General features: G+C 43.9%; 1 protein-coding gene across 3 annotated transcripts in view; it reads right to left on the bottom strand.

Annotated features, from left to right (window-relative positions):
- The window catches only part of GARNL3 (GTPase activating Rap/RanGAP domain like 3), a gene marked incomplete at both ends in the record, with an annotated part of 155540 nt that extends 138197 nt beyond the window's left edge, over positions 1 to 17343 (bottom strand). For 2 of the 3 annotated variants that reach the window (XM_079706781.1, XM_079706782.1), the window contains one exon: positions 17228 to 17319. In XM_079706781.1, coding sequence (XP_079562907.1) covers positions 17228 to 17319 — 92 coding nt within the window. Of the gene's footprint in view, positions 1 to 17227 lie in introns of all 3 variants that reach the window. The other variant, XM_079706783.1, reaches the window with a different exon arrangement.
- Positions 17344 to 19298: the final 1955 nt, after the last annotated feature.

Below are 19298 nucleotides of genomic sequence, written 5' to 3' on the forward strand. Positions count from 1 at the left end.
GAACACCCCAAACCAGAACCAAATAAAACAGTTTTTCAACTCACATCCCTTCCACCCCTGCGAAAAGCTGACTAGGTTCACTGTTTCCAGTTCCTGTCCTTCCATTATCTCTCAAAGCCAGTCCAGTGCGACTTTCATCCTTACTGTTCCAAAGGACAGCTCTTGTCAAAGGCCACCTATGACCCACATGATGCTAAACCAATGGTCAATTCTTGGCTCTCCACTGGGTGACCCAGCAGCAATATTTGACACAAAAAAATCATTCCCTCTTTCTGTTTATTTTAAAAATGTGTATTTACACTAATTCCTCCCCCCCCCCCATTAAATTACATCATGTATCCATGACACAATGGTTTCACATATAAGTTTCAAAGTCTAACTTTTACTTGGGATTTATATGAACAGTTAACCTAAGTCCATCAAATCATAGGCATCCTTCCCACTAACAGTTTATTTATTGATTCCGATTTCCTAAAGTCTCCTGGTATCCCATACATTTTTTCCCACAAATTTTTTACCTTTCCCTATTTCACTATGATTCATAGTCACATTAAAGAACAAAACAAAAACCTGGATGCATTCTTTCAAACATTTCCCACCTGAGGGTCCATATCTACACTATCCAATAAGGCAGCCACAAATGACACATGGCTCTTGAGCACTTAAAATGTGGCTTCTCTGAAATACGAAGGATCATGAGAGATTACTACAAGCAACTATATGCCAATAAAATGGACAACCTGGGGCTTCCCTGGTGGTGCAGTGGTTGAGGGTCCGCCTGCCGATGCAGGGGGCACGGGTTCGTGCCCCGGTCCGGGAAGATCCCACATACCGTGGAGTGGCTGGGCCCGTGAGCCATGGCCGCTGAGCCCGCGTCTGGAGCCTGTGCTCCGCAGCGGGAGAGGCCACGACAGTGAGAGGCCTGCGTACCGCAAAAAAAAAAAAAGGACAACCTGGAAGAAATGGACAAGTTCTTCTTAGAAAAGCACAACCTTCCAAGACTGAACCAGGAAGAAATAGAAAATATGAACAGACCAATCACAAGCACTGAAATTGAAACTGTGATTAAAAATCTTCCAACAAACAAAAGTCCAGGACCAGATGGCTTCACAGGCAAATTCTATCAAACATTTAGAGAAGAGCTAACACCTATCCTTCTCAAACTCTTCCAAAATATAGCAGAGGGAGGAACACTCCCAAACTCATTCTACGAGTCCACCATCACCCTGATACCAAAACCAGACAAAGGTGTTACAGAAAAAGAAAACTACAACACAATATCTCTAAGGAACATAGATGCAAAAATCCTAAACAAAATACTAGCAAACAGAATCCAATAGCACATTAAAAGGATCATACACCATGATCAAGTGGGGTTTATCCCAGGAATGCAAGGATTCTTCAATATATGCAAATCAATCAATGTGATACACCATATTAACAAATTGAAGGATAAAAACCATATGATAATCTCAGTAGATGCAGAAAAAGTTTTTGACAAAATTCAACACCCATTTATGATAAAAACTCTCCAGAAACTAGGCATAGAGGGAACTTACCGCAACATAATAAAGGCCATATATGACAAACCCACAGCCAACATCGCTCTCAATGGTGAAAAACTGAAACCATTTCCTCTAAGATCAGGAACAAGGTAAGGTTGCCCACACTCTCTTATTCAACACAGTTTTGGAAGATTTGGCCACAGCAATCAGAGAAGGAAAAGAAATAAAAGGAATCCAAAGTGGAAAAGAAAAAGTAAAACTGTCTCTGTTTGCAGATGACATGATACTATACATAGAGAACCTAAAGATGCTACCAGAAAACTACTAGAGCTAATCAATGAATTTGGTAGAGTAGCAGGATACAAAATTAATGCACAGAAATGTCTGGCATTCCTATACACTAATGATGAAATATCTAAAGAGAAATTAAGGAAACACTCCCATTTACCACTGCAACAAAAAGAATAAAATACCTAGGAATAAACCTACCTAAGGAGACAAAAGACCTGTATGCAGAAAACTATAAGACACTGATGAAAGAAATTAAAGACGATACAAACAGGTGGAGAGATATACTATGTTCTTGGATTGGACGAATCAACATTGTGAAAATGACTATACTACCCAAAGCAATCTACAGATTCACTGCAATCCCTATCAAACTACCAATGGCATTTTTCACTGAATTAGAACAAAAAATCACACAATTTGTATGGAAACACAAAAGACCCCGAATAGCCAAAACAATCTTGAGAAAGAAAAATGGAGCTGGAGGAATCAGGCTCCCGGACTTCAGACTATACTACAAAGCTACAGTAATCCAGACAATATGGTACTGGCACAAAAACAGAAATATATATCAATGGAACAGGATAGAAAGCCCAGAGGTAAACCCACACACGTATGGTCACCTTATCCTTGATAAAGGAGGCAAGAATATACAATGGAGAAAAGACAGCCTCTCCAATAAGTGGTGCTGGGAAAACTGGACAGCTATATGTAAAAGAATGAAATTAGAACACTCCCTAACACCATACACAAAAATAAACTCAAAATGGATTAAAGACCTAAATGTAAGGCCAGACACAATCAAACTCTTAGAGGAAAACACAGGCAGAACACTCTGCGACATAAATCACAGCAAGATCCTTTTTGACCCACCTCCTAGAGAAATGGAAATAAAAACACAAATAAACAAATGGGACCTAATGAAACTTAAAATCTTTTGCATAGCAAAGGAAAACATAAACAAGATGAAAAGACAACCCTCAGGATGGGAGAAAATATTTGCAAATGAAGCAACTGACAAAGGATTAATCTCCAAATATATAGGCAGCTCATGCAGCTCAATATCACAAAAACAAACAACTGAATCCAAAAATGGGCAGAAGACCTAAATAGACATCCCTCCAAAGAAGATATACAGATTGCCAACAAACACATGAAAGGATGCTCAATATCACTAGTCATTAGAGAAATGCAAATCAAAACTACAATGAGGTATCACCTCACACCAGTCAGAATGGCCATCATCAAAAAATCTACAAACAATAAATGCTGGAAAGGGTGTGGAGAAAAGGGAACCCTCTTGCACTGTTGATGGGAATGTAAATTGATACAGCCACTATGGAGAACAGTATGGAGGTTCCTTAAAAAACTAAAAATAGAACTACCATATGAGCCAGCAATCCCACTCCTGGGCATATACCCTGAGAAAACCATAATTCAAAAAGAGTTATGTACCACAGTGTTCATTGCAGCACTATTTACAGTAGCCAGGACATGGAAGCAACCTAAGTGTCCATCGACAGATGAATGGATAAAGAAGATGTGGCACATATACACAATGGAATATTACTCAGCCATAAAAAGAAACAAAATTGAGTTATTTGTAGTGAGGTGGATGGACCTAGAGTCTGTCATACAGAGTGAAGTAAGTCAGAAAGAGAAAAACAAATACCGTATGTTAACAAATATATACGGAATCTACAAAAAAAATGGTTCTAATGAACCTAGGGGCAGGACAGGAATAAGGACACAGACATAGGGAATGGACTTGAGGACATGGAGAGGGGGAAGGTTAAGCTGGGACGAAGTGCGAAGGTAGCACTGACATATATACACTACCAAAAGTAAAATAGATAGCTAGCGGGAAGCAGCTGCATGGCCCAGGGAGATCAGCTCGGTGCTTTGCGACCACCTAGAGGGGTGGGATAGGGAGGGTGACGCCAAGAGGGAGGGGATATGGGGATATACGTAGGCATATAGCTGATTCACTTTGTTATACAGCAGAAAGTAACAGAACACTGTAAAGCAATTATACTCCAATAAAGATGTTAAAAAAAAAAATGTGGCTGCTCTGAACCAAGATGCTGAAGTGCAAAATACATACCAGATTTCAAAGACAGTACTGAAAAGAAAAGGAAATTATCTTAATTATTTTTAATATTGATTACATGTTAAAATGATAATATTTTGGATATATTGAGTTAAACAAAATAAACTATTGAAATTCATTTCATTTTTTTTTCACTTTTTAAAATATGGCCACTAGAAAATCTTAAATTCCATATGTAATTCTACACACTTGCTATCACCAGAAGAAGCCACTTACTTCGTTTCACTAAACATCCATGAATATCCTAGATATCTTTCCAAGTCAGAATACAGATTGGTATCAGTCTTTTTAACAGATGACTAGCATCGTATTGACACATTCCTGTTGGACTTTTTTTTACACTTTTACAAGCAATCCTACAGTGAACAGCCTTCTATATACAGCTTCTTGGGCAGCCACACCTCATTGCTAACTCATATTTGCCTCCTGTCCTCTAAGATCGTAGCTCTAGAGACAACCACATGTGTGGTTCAGACTTTCCAAAACCTCTACACCTGCGTGCTGCTTTAAAAATTTTTTCCCCAGGAAAACCAGCAGTGAGTCTCACTGTACAGGCCAAATCTCCTGATTTTCCTACAGCATCGTTTGTCAGACTTCATCTCTGTTCAGATCTTCAGCTCTGGAAACCAGACAACCAAATATAATTTCTCATATTAACCTTCTAAAGCAAAACTAATTTGACTATTGTCTTCCTCCAAGAAAGGAATCTGGTTTGTATTAACTCAAACTCTTAGTGAATAATAAAAGTTGTTTTTTTCCCTTCTCTTAGGAGAACAGACATAATATGAAAATTAATTTTCTCTGTTGGCCCTAAGAGCCCATTATGTCAGCCCGATACAAGACAGCTCCCAATAGCCTTTCTCAGGAAGTCTGCTGTTTTTCCAAAAGAAAATTGACAGCTGCAGATCTATTTGTGATTAAATACTTAAGGGCCTGACACACAAAAAAAGAATAATGACATAATATAGAGGGACAAAGGATGTGAAAACAGCTCACATTAAAATGCTTGTTTACAAGCATCAGGGAAAAAAAGTCTCCTGAAAAAAAAAGAAAAAAAAAAATCTAAGAATCTAAGAGTCAGGAGAAACATAAGGAAGAAGAAAAGCAGGCAACCAAATGCATAATGGATAACTGTTCTTTTCTGATTCTATCTTGGCCTGGAAAGCCATCTTTAGGAACACGAAAGCATTTGTCTTGGCATCAAATTTGTTCTCACAAGGCGTGAGTTATATGCATTACTAATAAGGAAGCCGCTATGTAGGAAGCAATATCTGGGAAAGTGAAAAATATGTTTTCCATTTGTAATTCAAAATCTTCTGTCTATGTAGGGCTCTTCCCTCTCTGTGGCTAAACATAGTAAGCATAATTTAACCACTCAGCTAAGGTAGTCTTTTACAATGAGTACTAAAAAATGCAGAAATCCCATTCTGTGACTCTAGGGTGACATCTGGGTATCTATAATTTGGAAAGCTTCCCAAATTTAATGGCACTATTTTTGGGCAGGGGGGCAATCCAGTATCCATTCCCCTTCTTCTGGTAATAGTACTATGATTTTTCCTTTGGGGAATCACTTCCTTGTGGTCTCTATGAAGTGATCTAACCCCTCAGTTCTGGGTTGGGCACATGACCCAGGCCCAGCCAATTAGCATGTTTTACCCCCTTCTGGCCAAAATGATTGGTTCACAGATGAGCAGAGAACCCAAGAGATCCAACGAATGTCAAGCCTGGGACGTGCTCTAGAACCTTTGAGAAAGAGGTAATATCTTCCTGCTGGGATTGTCCATTGATAGAAAATGAACCTGGACTCATTCATTTTCTTTGCCTCCAAGAGGAAAGACCTTGAGGATAAGGTCAACCCAGAAAATGAAGAAAGATTAATGATGACATTATTTGAGCACCTGGATCTATCCTCTCCTAAAGCTTCGTCTCCCCCAGCATTCTGCAGTTGCATAAACCGATGAGTCTCCTCTGCTTGCCATTCATAGCCTTTGATAATCTTTAAAAAAATTTTAACAACTGGTAAGGCACTAATCAGAAAAGGGGCAATGTGTTACTAGTCCTGTTTGTAGCTGAAGGAGAACTGTTCAATGGTGATTACAACTGGGTAGCCAGGAGTAGGAATCACTTGACCACAATCCAAGCCACCACTTTTCACCTGGTATCAGAGCCACAGGCATTGCCTACTGCAAGTGGCTATGAAAGCAGAGTTATGAATGATGGCTGGTAAGTATAATGAGGCGAGATTTGACTTCACTATTAGGGAAAGATAATAGAGTTGCCCAATAACAAAAAGGCCTGCAGTAGTGGGTTCCCTGACCTTAGATGTAATAAGCAGAAGTTGGATGACCAGCTGCAAGTGTTGTAGAAAAGATTCCTGTATTATCCTAGAGGACTGGTTTTCAAAATATGTCCCTGAGCCAGCAGTACTGGTATTACTTGTGAGCTTGTTAGAAATACAATTCATAGACCCATGCTGACCTAGGAAATCAGAATCTTGGGGGGGTGGGAGAAGGGCAGAAAACAGTCTTAAGAAGCCCTCCTGGTGATTCTCATACATGTCAGGTTTGAGAACCACTATATTAGACTTGAGAGCACTGGTTCTCAAACACAGTTTCCTAAGCCCCCATCCCCAGAGATTCTGATTGAGTAAATTTAGGGTTGGGCTTGAAAATTTGCATTTCTAACAAGTTCCCAGGTAATGCTGATGCCACTGATCCGGGGACCACACTTTAAGTACCATTGTCTGAGAGGCTGACCTAAGAGATGTCTAAAGTTCCATTCAATGTTGAGATTCTTTGATCTTGAGGATTTATGCTGCAAATCCAGTCCTACTACATAACCCTGTTAATGCTTTGGTTCACATGTGGTCTGGCTCCACGAAGTGTTGCAGCCAAAATGACACAGCTCAGCAAGAGAGGAGTACTTTAAAATAACTCAGGTTCATCACAAAGTCACAAAAGATAACAGATACATTTCTTAAAATATATCTTAGAGCAACAAAAACAATAGGGAAACCTATTAGCCACACTCAGACAAAGTAGGTGTTTCTGCACCCCCTACAGATTTTTATTCAGGCAGTCCTAACCAGTGCCCTGTGGACCTATTGTCCTTTGCCTCAATCCCTCTTTTCCTAAATCTACAGCTCAAAACACTACAAAAAAGCAAGGCAGGACCTTGCTCTGAGGGCAGGAGAGGAGGAAAAACTGAATGGGCAAAGCTAGAATTTTAATGAGGCATGGGAAGGGCAAGGTTGAGAACCTTCACATAAACATTAATCATTTTTGTCCATAACAGTTATGATTTAGTAATGCTTTGTGCCAGACACTGTTTTTAGCACTTTGCACAAATCAGTTCACTTAAAGCTCACATCAATATTGTGAGAGCGGTGTTACGGTCATTTTACAAATGAGTTAACCAAGGCTCAGAGGGGTTAATCAACTTGTCCAAGGCCACACACACAGCAAGCGAAAAGTCAGAAACCCGAGCCCAGGTCTGTGTCGCTCCAAAGCCCTTGTTCTTGAACACAGCCTGATATGCCTTCCTACAAAATGAGGACAAACACATCTAGGGCAAGCGGCTTCACAGCATCAGCGTCTGGCCCTATGGCCTCCAGGTTTCCCAGCTAGTCCTCCTCACTGCCACCTGCTCGGAGGCCTCTTGCCTGAGCCCCTCCTTGCTCCTTTGTGTTCATTATGTGTTGTGTCTGCCTGCCAGTTGTAGGAGCTGATACAGCACCGGTCCCCAACCCCCAGGCCACAGACCGGTTTCAGTCCTCGGCCTGTTAGGAACAAGGCCACACAGCAGGAGGTGAGCGGTGGGTGAGCGAGCAAGGCTTCATCTGCTGCTCCCCATCGCTTGCATTACCACCTGAACCATCCGCCCCAACCCTGGTCCGTGGAAAAATTGTCTTCCACAAAACTGGTCCCTGGTGCCAAAAAGGTTGGGGACCACTGTGATAGAGGATAGTCAGCAAAGACAGTTGCCATCCTGAAATAATGACTTTTTTGCCTTGATGTCACCAAGATGATTGAGTAAATATAGTTAAACCAGATTCTGAAAGGCCCTAAACACAAGGCAGCGGCATTTAAACTTGACACAATAGGAAATGAGAAGTAGTGGAGGACTTTTGGAGTAAGGGAGGCTAATCTGGCAACACGCCCACAAATTAGGCCAAGGCTCTCTCCCCTGGCTGTCCATCACAATCACCTGCATCCCACGCCCCATTACCACCCTGGACTTTCTGGAACAATAGGCCTGGAGGAGGGACCCACACACTTATATGGTTAAGATGTTTCACAGGTGACTGTTCTTCATTGGCCCTAAAAGTCCACGATGTCAGCCCAATACAAGACAGCTCTTAATATTTCTCACTTAAAAGTGAGATGATTTGGATTAACGGATTAAAGAAGTAATTTTTTTTTAAAGCAACAGAAACATTAGGAGAAACTGTAGACGAACATTTATCTTTTTAAGTCACGGAGGCCTTTTTAACTAAGCATAAACAGGAGGAATAAATTAGTAGATCTGACTAAACTTAAAAAAAATGATAATAAAGTCTAACAAAAAAACACCATAAAGAAAGTTAAAAGGCAAATAATGAAGTGCAAAAAATATTTGCTACAGAAGGTGGAGTCAAGATGGCGGTGTGGGAAGACGTGGAGTTAGCGTCTCCCCACAACTAGGGCGCCTGCTGGCCGCTGGTGAGAAACTCTGACATCCAAGGAGACGGGAAGAACCCCAAAGTGAACTGGTAGGACACAGGGGGACTGACGGGGGAGGAGAAGTGGAGGCCTGACAGGATCTGCACCCCTGAGGCTGGGAAGATCAGGAAAGGAAGGTGTGAGGGGCCCTCCCAGGCCGGAGGAGCACGAGAGGAGAAGAGTGCGTTTGCCCTGCCCACTTGAGCCCAAGGAGCCTGCTGGGCTCCCAGGTGAGGTCCCCTGCCTTCTGAGACCAGGGCTGGGGGGCACGACTGGGCCCCTTCTTTTCCTTGAGCCTAAGACCCACCCCCCACAGTCTCCAGGGCCTTTTCCAGCCCCATGGGTCCTAAGCATAGGCCCTGCCCACCACCCAAACCTTGCAAAAAAATATGTCACACATGAAGGAGCAAGGTAAAAACCTACAAACCAAATAGATAAAGAGGAAATAGGCAATCTACCTGAAAAAGAATTCAGAGTAATGATAGTAAAGATGATCCAGATTCCCGGAAATAGAATGGAAGCACGGATTGAGAAAATACAAGAAATGTTTAAAAAGATCTGGAAGAACTAAAGAACAAACAAACAGAGATGAACAACACAATAACTGAAATGAAAAATACACTAGAAGGAATCAATAACAGAATAACTGAGGCAGAAGAACGAATAAGTGAGCTGGAAGACAAAATGGTGGAAATAACTGCTGAGGAACAGAATAAAGAAAAAAGAATGAAAAGAATTGAAGACAATCTCAGAGACCACTGGGACAACACTAAACACACCAACATTCGAATTATAGGGGTCCCAGAAGAAGAAGAGAAAAAGAAAGGGTCTGAGAAAATATTTGAAGAGATTATAATCGAAAACTTCCCTAACATGGGAAAGAAAATAGTCACCCAAGTCCAGGAAGCACAGAGAGTCCCATACAGGATAAACCCTAGGAAAAACACACCAAGACACATATTAATCAAACTAACAAAAATTAAATTCAAAGAAAAAATATTAAAAGGAGCAAGGGAAAAATAAAAAATAACATACAAAGGAATCCCCATAAGGTTATGAGCTGATTTTTCAGCAGAAACTCTGCAGGCCAGAAGGGAGTGGCAGGGTATACTTAAAGTGATGAAAGAGAAGAACCTACAACCAAGATTACTCTACCCAGCAAAGATCTCATTCAGATTCGATGGAGAAGTCAAAAGCTTTTCAGACAAGCAAAAGCTAAGAGAATTCAGCACCACCAAACCAGCTTTACAACAAATGCTAAAGGAACTTCTCTAGATGGGAAACACAAGAGAAGGAAAAGACCCACAAAAACAAACCTAAAACAATTAAGAAAATGGCAATAGGAACATACATATCAATAATAGCCTTGTAAATGGATTAAATGCCCCAACCAAAAGACACAGACTGGCTGAATGGATACAAAAACAAGATCCATATATATGCTATCTACAAGAGACCCACTTCACACCTAGGGACACATACAGACTGAACGTGAAGGGATGGAAAAAGATATTCCATGCAAATGGAAATCAAAAGAAAGCCGGAGTAGCAATACTTGTATCAGATAAAATAGACTTAAAATAAAGACTGTTACAAGAGATAAGGAGGGACACTACATAATGATCAAGGGATTAATCCAAGAAGAAGAAATAACAATTAAATGTTTATGCACCCAACATAGGAGTACCTCAATACATAAGGCAAATGCTAATAACCATGAAAGGAGAAATTGACAGTAACACAGTAATAGTAGGGGACTTTAACACCCCACTTACACCAATGGACAGATCATCTGAACAGAAAATAAATAAGGAAACACAAGCTTTAAATGACACAAGAGACCAGATAGATCTAATTGATATTAATAGAACATTCCACCCGAAAGTGGCAGAATACACTTTCTTCTCAAGTGCACATGGAACATTCTCCAGGATAGATAACATCTTGGGTCACAAATCAAGCCTTGGAAAATTTAAGAAAGTTGAAGTCGTATCAAGCATCTTTTCTGACCACAATGCTATGAGATTGGAAATCAGTTACAGGAAAAAAAAAAACTGTAAAAAACACAAATACATGGAGGTTAAACAGTGCACTACTAAATAACCAAGAGATCACTGAAGAAATCAAAGAAGAAATTTAAAAATACATAGAAACAAATGACAATGAAAACATGATGACCCAAAACCTATGGGATGCAGCAAAAGCAGTTCTAAGAGGGTAGTTTGTAGCAATACAATTCACCTCAAGAAACAAGAAAAATCTCAAATAAACAAACTAAACCTACACTTAAAACAACTAGAAAAGAACAACAAAGAAAACCCAAAGTCAGTAGAAGGAAAGAAATCATAAAGATCAGAGCTAAATAAAGGAAATAGAAATGAAGAAAACAATAGCAAAGATCAATAAAACTAAAAGCTGGTTCTTTGAGAAGATAAACAAAATTGATAAACCATTAGCCAGACTCATCAAGAAAAAAAGGGAGAGGACGCAAATCAATAAAATTAGAAATGAAAAAGGAGAAATCACAACTGACACTGCAGAAATACAAAGGATTTTAAGAGACTACTACAAACAACTATATGCCAGTAAAATGAACAACCAGGAAGAAATGGACAAATTCTTGGAAAGGTACAATTTTCCATGACTGAAACACCAAGAATTAGAAAATATAAACAGACCTATCACAAGTAATGAAATTGAAACCATAACTAAAAATCTTCCAGCAAACAAAAGTCCAGGACCAGATGGCTTCACAGGAGAATTCTATCAATCATTTAAAGAAGAGCTAACACCGATCCTTCTCAAAGTCTTCCAAAATATAGCAGAGGGAGGAACACTCCCAAACTCATTCTACGAGGCCACCATCACCCTGATACCAAAACCAGACAAAGGTGTTACAGAAAAAGAAAACTACAGGACAATATCTCTGATGAACATAGATGCAAAAATCCTAAACAAAATACTAGCAAACAGAATCCAACAGCACATTAAAAGGATCATACACCATGATTTATCCCAGGGATGCAAGGATTCTTCAATATACGCAAATCAATCAATGTGATACACCACATTAACAAATTAAGGAATAAAAACTATATGATCATCTCAATAGATGCAGAAAAAGCTTTTGACAAAATTCAACACCCATTTATGATAAAAACTCTCCAGAAAATGGGCATAGAGGGAACCTACCTCAACATAATAAAGGCCATATATGATAAACCCACAACAAGCATCATACTCAATGGTGAAAAACTGAAAGCATTTCCACTAAGATCAGGAACAAGACAAGGATGTTCACTCTCACCACTCTTATTCAACATAGTTTTGGAAGTCCTAGCCACAGCAATCAGAGAAGAAAAAGAAATAAAAGGAATACAAATTGGAAAAGAAGAAGTAAAGCTGTCACTGTTTACTGATGACATGACACTATACATAGAAAATCCTAAAGATGCCACCAGAAAACTACTAGAACTAATCAACGAATTTGGTAAGGTTGGAGGATACAAAATTAATGCACAGAAATCTCTGGCATTCCTATAAACCAACAACAAAAAATCAGAAAGAAAAACTAAGGAAACACTCCTATTTACCACTGCAACAAAAAGAATAAAATACCTAGGAATAAACCTGCCTAAGAAGGTGAAAGACTTGTACTCAGAAAACTATAAGACACTGATGAAAGAAATCAAAGATGACATAAACAGATGGAGAAATATACCATGTTCTTGGATTGGAAGAATGAATATTGTGAAAATGACTATACTACCCAAAGCGATCTACAGATTCAATGCAATCCCTATCAAACTATCTATGGCATTCTTCACAGAATTAGAACAAAAAATTTTACAATTCGTATGGAAACACAAAAGACCCCGAATAGCCAAAGCAATCTTGAAAAAGAAAAACAGAGTTGGAGGAATCAGGCTCCCTGACTTCAAACTATACCACAAAGCTACAGTAATCAAGACAGTATGGTACTGGTACAAAAACAGAAATATAGGGCTTCCCTGGTGGCACAGTGGTTGAGAGTCCACGTGCCGATGCAGGGCACGCAGGTCCGTGCCCCTGTCCGGGAAGATCCCACGTGCCGCGGAGCGGATGGGCCTGTAAGCCATGGCCGCTGAGCCTGCGTGTCTGGAGCCTGTGCTCCGCAACGGGAGAGGCCACAACAGTGAGAGGCCCGCGTACAGCAAAAAAAAAAAAAAAAACAAAACAGAAATATAGATCAATGGTACAAGGTAGAATGCCCACAGAAAAACCCACGCACATATGGGTACCTAATTTATGACAAAGGAGGCAAGAACATACAATGGAGAAAAGACAGCCTCTTCAATAGGTGGTGCTAGGAAAACTGGACAGCTACATGTAAAAGAAGAAATTAGAACACTCCCTAACACCATACAAAAAAATAAACTCCAAATGGATTAAAGACTTAAATGTAACACCAGGCACTATAAAACTCTTAGAGGAAAACATAGGAAAAACACTCTTTGACATAAACCACAGCAAGATCTTTTTTGACCCACCTCCTAGAGTAATGGAAATAAAAACAAAAATAAACAAATGGGACTTAATTAAATTTAAAAGCTTTTGCACAGCAAAGGAAACCATAAACAAGACAAAAAGACAAACCTCAGAATGGGAGAAAATATTTGCCAATGGAACACCAGACAAAGGATTAATCTCCAAATATACAAACAGCTCATGGAGCTCAATATCAAAAAAACAAACAAACCAGTTAAAAAAATGGGTGGAAGAAAAAAAAAAAAAAGAAAAAAAAATGGGTGGAAGACCTAAATAGACATTTCACCAAGGAAGACATACAGATGGCCAAGAGGCACATGAAAAGATGCTCAACATCACTAATTATTAGAGAAATGCAAATCAAAACTACAATGAGGTATCACCTCATGCCAGTCAGAATGGCCATTATCAAAAAATCTAGAAACAATAAATGCTGGAAAGGGTGTGGTGAAAAGGGAACCCTCTTGCACTGTTGGTGGGAACGTAAATTGATACAACCACTATGGAAAACAGTATGGAGGTTCCTTAAAAAATTACAAACAGAACTACCATATGACTCAGCAATTCCACTATTGGGGCATATTCCCTGAGAAAACCATAATTCAAAAAGGGTCATGTACCACAATGTTCATTGCAGCACTATTTACAATAGCCAGGACATGGAAGCAACCTAAGTGTCCATCAACAGATGAATGAATTAAGAAGATGTGGCACATATATACAATGGAATATTACTCAGCCATAAAAAGAAACAAAATTGAGTTATTTGTAGTGAGGTGGATGGACCTAGAGTCTGTCATACAGAGTGAAGTAAGTTAGAAAGAGAAAAACAAATACCGTATGCTAACGCATATATATGGAATCTAAAAAAAAAAAGGTACTGATGAACCTAGTTGCAGTGCAGGAATAAAGAGGTAGACACAGAGAATGGACTTGATGACATGGGGTGGGAGGGCGAAGCTGGGACGAAGTGAGAGTAGCATCGACATATATACACTACCGAATGTAAAACAGTTGGCTGGTGGGAAGCAGCAGCATAGCACAGGGAGATCGGCTGGGTGCTTTGCGATGACCTAGAGGGGTGGGATAGGGAGGATGGGAGGGAGGCTCAAGAGGGAGGGGATATGGGGACATGTGTATTCATATGGCTGATTCGCTTTGTTGTGCAATAGAAACTAACACAGTATTGTGAAGCAATTATACTCCAATAAAGATCTATTAAAAACAAATTAGGGCTTCCCTGGTGGCACAGTGGCTGAGAGTCCGCCTGCCGATACAGGGGACACGAGTTCATGCCCCGGTCCGGGAAGATCCCACATGCCGCAGAGCGGCTGGTCCTGTGAGCCATGGCCGCTGAGCCTACGCATCCGGAGCCTGTGCTCCGCAACGGGAGAGTCCACAACAGTGAGAGGCCCACGTACCACAAAAAACAAACAAACAAACAAACAAATTAAAGTAGCTGAAAAAAAATTTGCTACATATTTGACAAAAAAATTAATTCCCTTAATAAATAAAAAGTGCTTCAATTCAATAAGGAAAAGATAAATATTCCAAAGGAAAACTGGACAAAGTACATTATATGTATTTCATTTGAAGAAGAAATACAAATTATGAATAAATGTGAGAAAAAAGTTTCACCTCACTACTAAACATGGAAATTCAAATTAAAACAAGATATCGCTTTGGCAAATGTTTATAAATGATAATGCCTAGCAGTGAGGATGAGAAAAAACAGGCACGTTTGTATGCTCTTGGGAGAACTATAAACTGGCACAACTTTCTGGTGGGCAATTTGGCCTTATGCTTCAAAAGCCTTTAAAATGTTCATTTTCTGGGATCCAATAATCTCTATCACTTCTATGAATTTATCTTAAGGAGATGATTACCTCTTACAGACTTATACACAGACTAATGTACATGGATTCAATGTGTCTTTAGTACGAGTAAGAAACTGGTAATAAACTGCATGTACAATAATAAAGGATGGGTTAAATACATTGTCTTCCAACAAACAAATTATTTTTATAATCACAAAAATGGTAATCATTATTTCTATGGTTTATATAATAATATCATGGAGTGTTAAATAGAGGGAAACACCTTTGGAGGCCAAGAAGTCATTTAGTCTTTCAGGTGTAACATCATGAAGACAAAGGAGGGGGTGGTAAAAGTGAGAGTTCAGAGGAAGAGAGAAATTTTCTAAACCAGTGCTGTGCAATATTGGAAACATTAGTCATATGTGGCTATTTAAAGTTAAATAAAATTTAAAATTCATTACCTTAGTTGCATGAGCCATATTTCAAGAGCTCAATACCCACAGGTGGCTAGTGGTCACAGTATCAGACAGGATGGGCTATAGAATGCCTCCATTATCAGAGAAAGTTCTATTGGACAGTGCTGCTCTAAACATTCTACCTCAGGCCTGGATCCAGCTTTTGACTCATCTCTTCAGCCTCATCTCTTGGTGCACTTTCCATCCTTCATGCTCCAGCAACAAGAGTGTAAGCATCAGAAGGGCAGAGACCATATCTGCCTGGTGCTCCCGGTCTAGTGGGGGAGAGGTGTTATCCGGGTAATTATACACAGTGGTGTGTGGACTAGCAGTCAATGTGTAGATTGTTGATACAGCACAGAGCTCAGGTTGGGGTTCAGGGAAGACTTCCCAGAGGAGGGGTTGGCGTTACCGAAAAAGTAAAGACAAGACTATTCTAAGTAGAGAAAAGAGCATGGTATGAGTAAAGGCACAGATGAGAGCACAGCATAAGGGAATAATTACCAGCTGGTCAGGCATTTATTCAAGAGATAGTAAATGCCTGTGATGGGCCCGGCCTGAGCCAGCCTCCGAGGACAGAGCAGTGAACAGCTATGGTCCCTGTCCTCAGGATGCTTATACTCTCATCAGGTACTTCTGAAGCACCAAGGGCGAGGTGAGGTGACAAGGGCCTGGCATCTCATATTAAGGGTCCTGTTTTTTATCCTAGCAATTGAACCCTCTTTTCTGCCACAGGGAGGGCCAGAGTCCCACTTCCTATCTTTCTCCCCTTCCTTTTTGCCCCAGTCCCCATCGCGGCCCTGGGAGACGGAGAGCTCCTGGGAGGGGGGAGGGGAGGTAAGACATGGGAGGGGCACAGTGGACAGTGCAGTAAGACTCTTCCAGCGGCCAATGAGAATGTGGATTTGAGACGTGGAAGAATAAAGATGGGAAGTGTGGTTGGGGGGCTGCTGGAGTATTCTAGAAGGGACCAGGGACTGAAAAATGGGAGGGCTCACTTCAGCGACGTTGGAGCGGGAGAAGACACTCCAAGTTAAGGAAATGCCCTCTGAGGGAAGGAATCTCGCCAAGCAGAGCGAGCGCCACCGAGCGCGGCGGGAGAGGGCGTGTCTTCCAGGCAAGGTTCCAGGGAGAAGAAGGACCCGGACACATCAGGCGAGTTCCCCAAGCCAAAGGAAGCGGGCGGGAGGGGCACGGGCACCCCTGTCAGAGGAACGGCATCGGCGGGTCAGAGGGGCAGGAGGGGCCGGGCATGTCGGGGGCCAGCGGCCAGGATGGGCGGGGCCATGAGGCAGCAGGTGTGCGTTATCTGGGGAGCCAGGCTAGGAAGGCTGGAGCTGGCCTGGGTCCTGGGGCAGCTCAGAGGGACTCCCCAGGGAGGGAGACCTACCTCCCTTGGACTTTAGGGGGGCTATTTCTCGACCTTGTCCTTGAGCATTTACAAGAGGCGGGCAGGGCAAATTCTCCACAGCCCGAAATCCGCCTAGAGCCACGGCTTTGCTCGGGGCCGGACAAGGGACCGACGCTTTGGGGGCGTCTCAACGACGCTTTGGACCCGTCCAGTCGGGTCTGGATTCCCGACTCTCGTCAGGTGCTTCTCTGGGGCAACCCCCTCCCGCACTTGCCGCTCGGACAGCCCAGCCCCCTTCGACTCCCGGCCGCTGTGCTCAGGCTCCTCGCCAGATCTCTTCAGACCACCACCCCAGCCGAGACCCCTCCCCCCGCCGCGACCTCGCGGCCCTCGGTCCCCTCAGACGGCCACCCCCCACGTGGCCGGCTCCCCACTTCCGCCCCTCCCGGCCGCACCCCTCCCGGGCCGCTGTACCTGGGGCTCTCGAAGCTGCACCCCCTGCGCCGCAGCACCGCCCTCTTCTGCCGCAGGAGCGCAGCGGCCGCCCCGCCGGGCTCTGGCTCCATCGCCCCGGGCGGGGGCCGCGGGCTCGGGCGCACTCGGGTGGGCTCGGGCCTCGGCGGGGCTCGGCGGGCCGCTCGGCTCGCGCGCCGCAGCCCACGCCCCGCCCCGCGCGCCTCTGCCCGGCCTACGCCCCGCCCTGGCTCCGCCCCTAACTTCGGTCCAGCCGCTCCGTGCCCCTCGGCGGGATCTAGGCCCCGCCCTGGACCCGCCCTAAGGCTCAGTCCCGCCCACTCTGTGCTCCTCAGCCAGGTCCAGACCCCGCCCAACCCCGCCCCGAACTGCGGCCCAGCCCACTCCGCGCCTCTCAGCCAGGTCCAGACCCCACCCCAGCTCCGCCCCGGGCTCCAGCCACGCCCCTCCCGCACAGACCTCGCGGGGTTCCCTGTGCGGGCTGTCGGCACCTCTGCTAGGCCCACAAGCCTAAAATGCCACCCCGTCCTCAGCTCCGTACAGTCCACGGCCCCTCCCCTCCCGCTCCGTGGCCCTCAGCACCGACCCAGGCCCCACCCACGTACCCTCCCACTACTGAGCTCTCGCGCGCGGCCTCCGCCCTCACCCCAAGGGTCGGCTCCTCAGAGAGTCGCCCCTCCACATCTCAGTACCTCTCGGCCCTTTCTAACGTAGCACCGTACCCTCTTAGGGCCACCTTTCCCCGTGCCCCAACCATAGGCAAGGCCCTGCTTTTTCTCTCGAAAGCGCCCTCTCTCCTCGCTTCGACAGTGCCGGCCAAGCTCAAGCTCCCAGCCCTGCTCAACCCAGCCCGGACAGTCCCCGCCCACAGCACCGCCTCCGCATGTGGCCCCGCCCACTCCACCTCACCTCCGCGGGTGCCCTGGCCCTGGCCTGCTGGCTACATTCCCGGGTATGATGTCGGCCCTCGAGGCTAAATAGGAATTCTACCGTAGAGTCTGCGTTAGCTCGCCGATCTCTCCATCCATCAAAAGGAGGTACTGCTTTCTCCAAGTGTTGTTTGTGGTGCCTATCGCAGTGAGGCTGAGGGGCTGGAGCTTTGCAGGCTACCAGTTGTGAGCTGGTCTTGACTTCATCACTTTCCTGCACCGTCAGATGCATCCATCTCACAGCCCTCGAACACTGCCCTGGGGCTGAGGGCAGCGACCCCATCCGGGTAAAGCTGTGGGTCACTGTACCATCTAAGTCGTGAGGAGCAGGTGAGCTAGCGCCCCTCAGCCAGCGGGGCTTGTCATAGCTGGGGAGGTGTGGCCATACTGGCCCGAACCGGGGTGGTGGAGCAGAGGCTGCGGAGTGTGTGTGCAGGAGCCTGAGCTTGGAGAATCGGCCACTGCAGCTTTGGAAGGCACTAGCTGGGAAGCTGAGGCAGGCGGGGCCAGGGGTGCCCATGATCATCTTGGATCATGTCACCCCCTGGTGCACACTCCCTCAATAACTTCAAGGTGCTTTCCCAGAAGGCCTGGACTCCTCCACTGCCGGACATTCCAGCAGAGAAGCCAGTCTGGAGGGAGAATGCAGGGGAGAGAAAAGATGTAGGGGGCTTCCCATTTCTCCTTCCTGCCCCTTGAGACTTCACCTTCGTCCTCCCCTCAGGTTTCCATGGGACAATCCTTGTAAGACAGTGCCCCCTCTTCTCTTAAGCAAGCCAGAGTGGGTTTCTGGGTTTTGCCTAGCATCATGAACTCCCCTCAACACATCTTTTCAGACTGGGATCCCACTGCTCTCCCAAATCCTTTACTGAGACTGGGTTGCTTGCCTCCCCATATTATCCTGCTCCTTCTCTTCTGTCTTCCTGCCTCTCCCACCCACCATGTGTTCAGCGATCTCTGAAATGACTCTCCAAATGCCCCTGCCCTCTAAAGCTTCCCCCAATCCCCCAGGTGCCTCCCCGGAGTGCCCACAGCACTGACTCCGCCCCTCCCTGAGGGCACTGCTCCTGTATGTCATCTATGTTCTAGTAACCTCTTAGCTGAGCGCCCATACCTCCTTCACGTCTCTGTCTGGCACAGCA

This window comes from Hyperoodon ampullatus, assembly GCF_949752795.1.
Source record: "Hyperoodon ampullatus genome assembly, chromosome: 6".
NCBI classification, from domain to species: Eukaryota; Metazoa; Chordata; class Mammalia; order Artiodactyla; family Ziphiidae; genus Hyperoodon; species Hyperoodon ampullatus.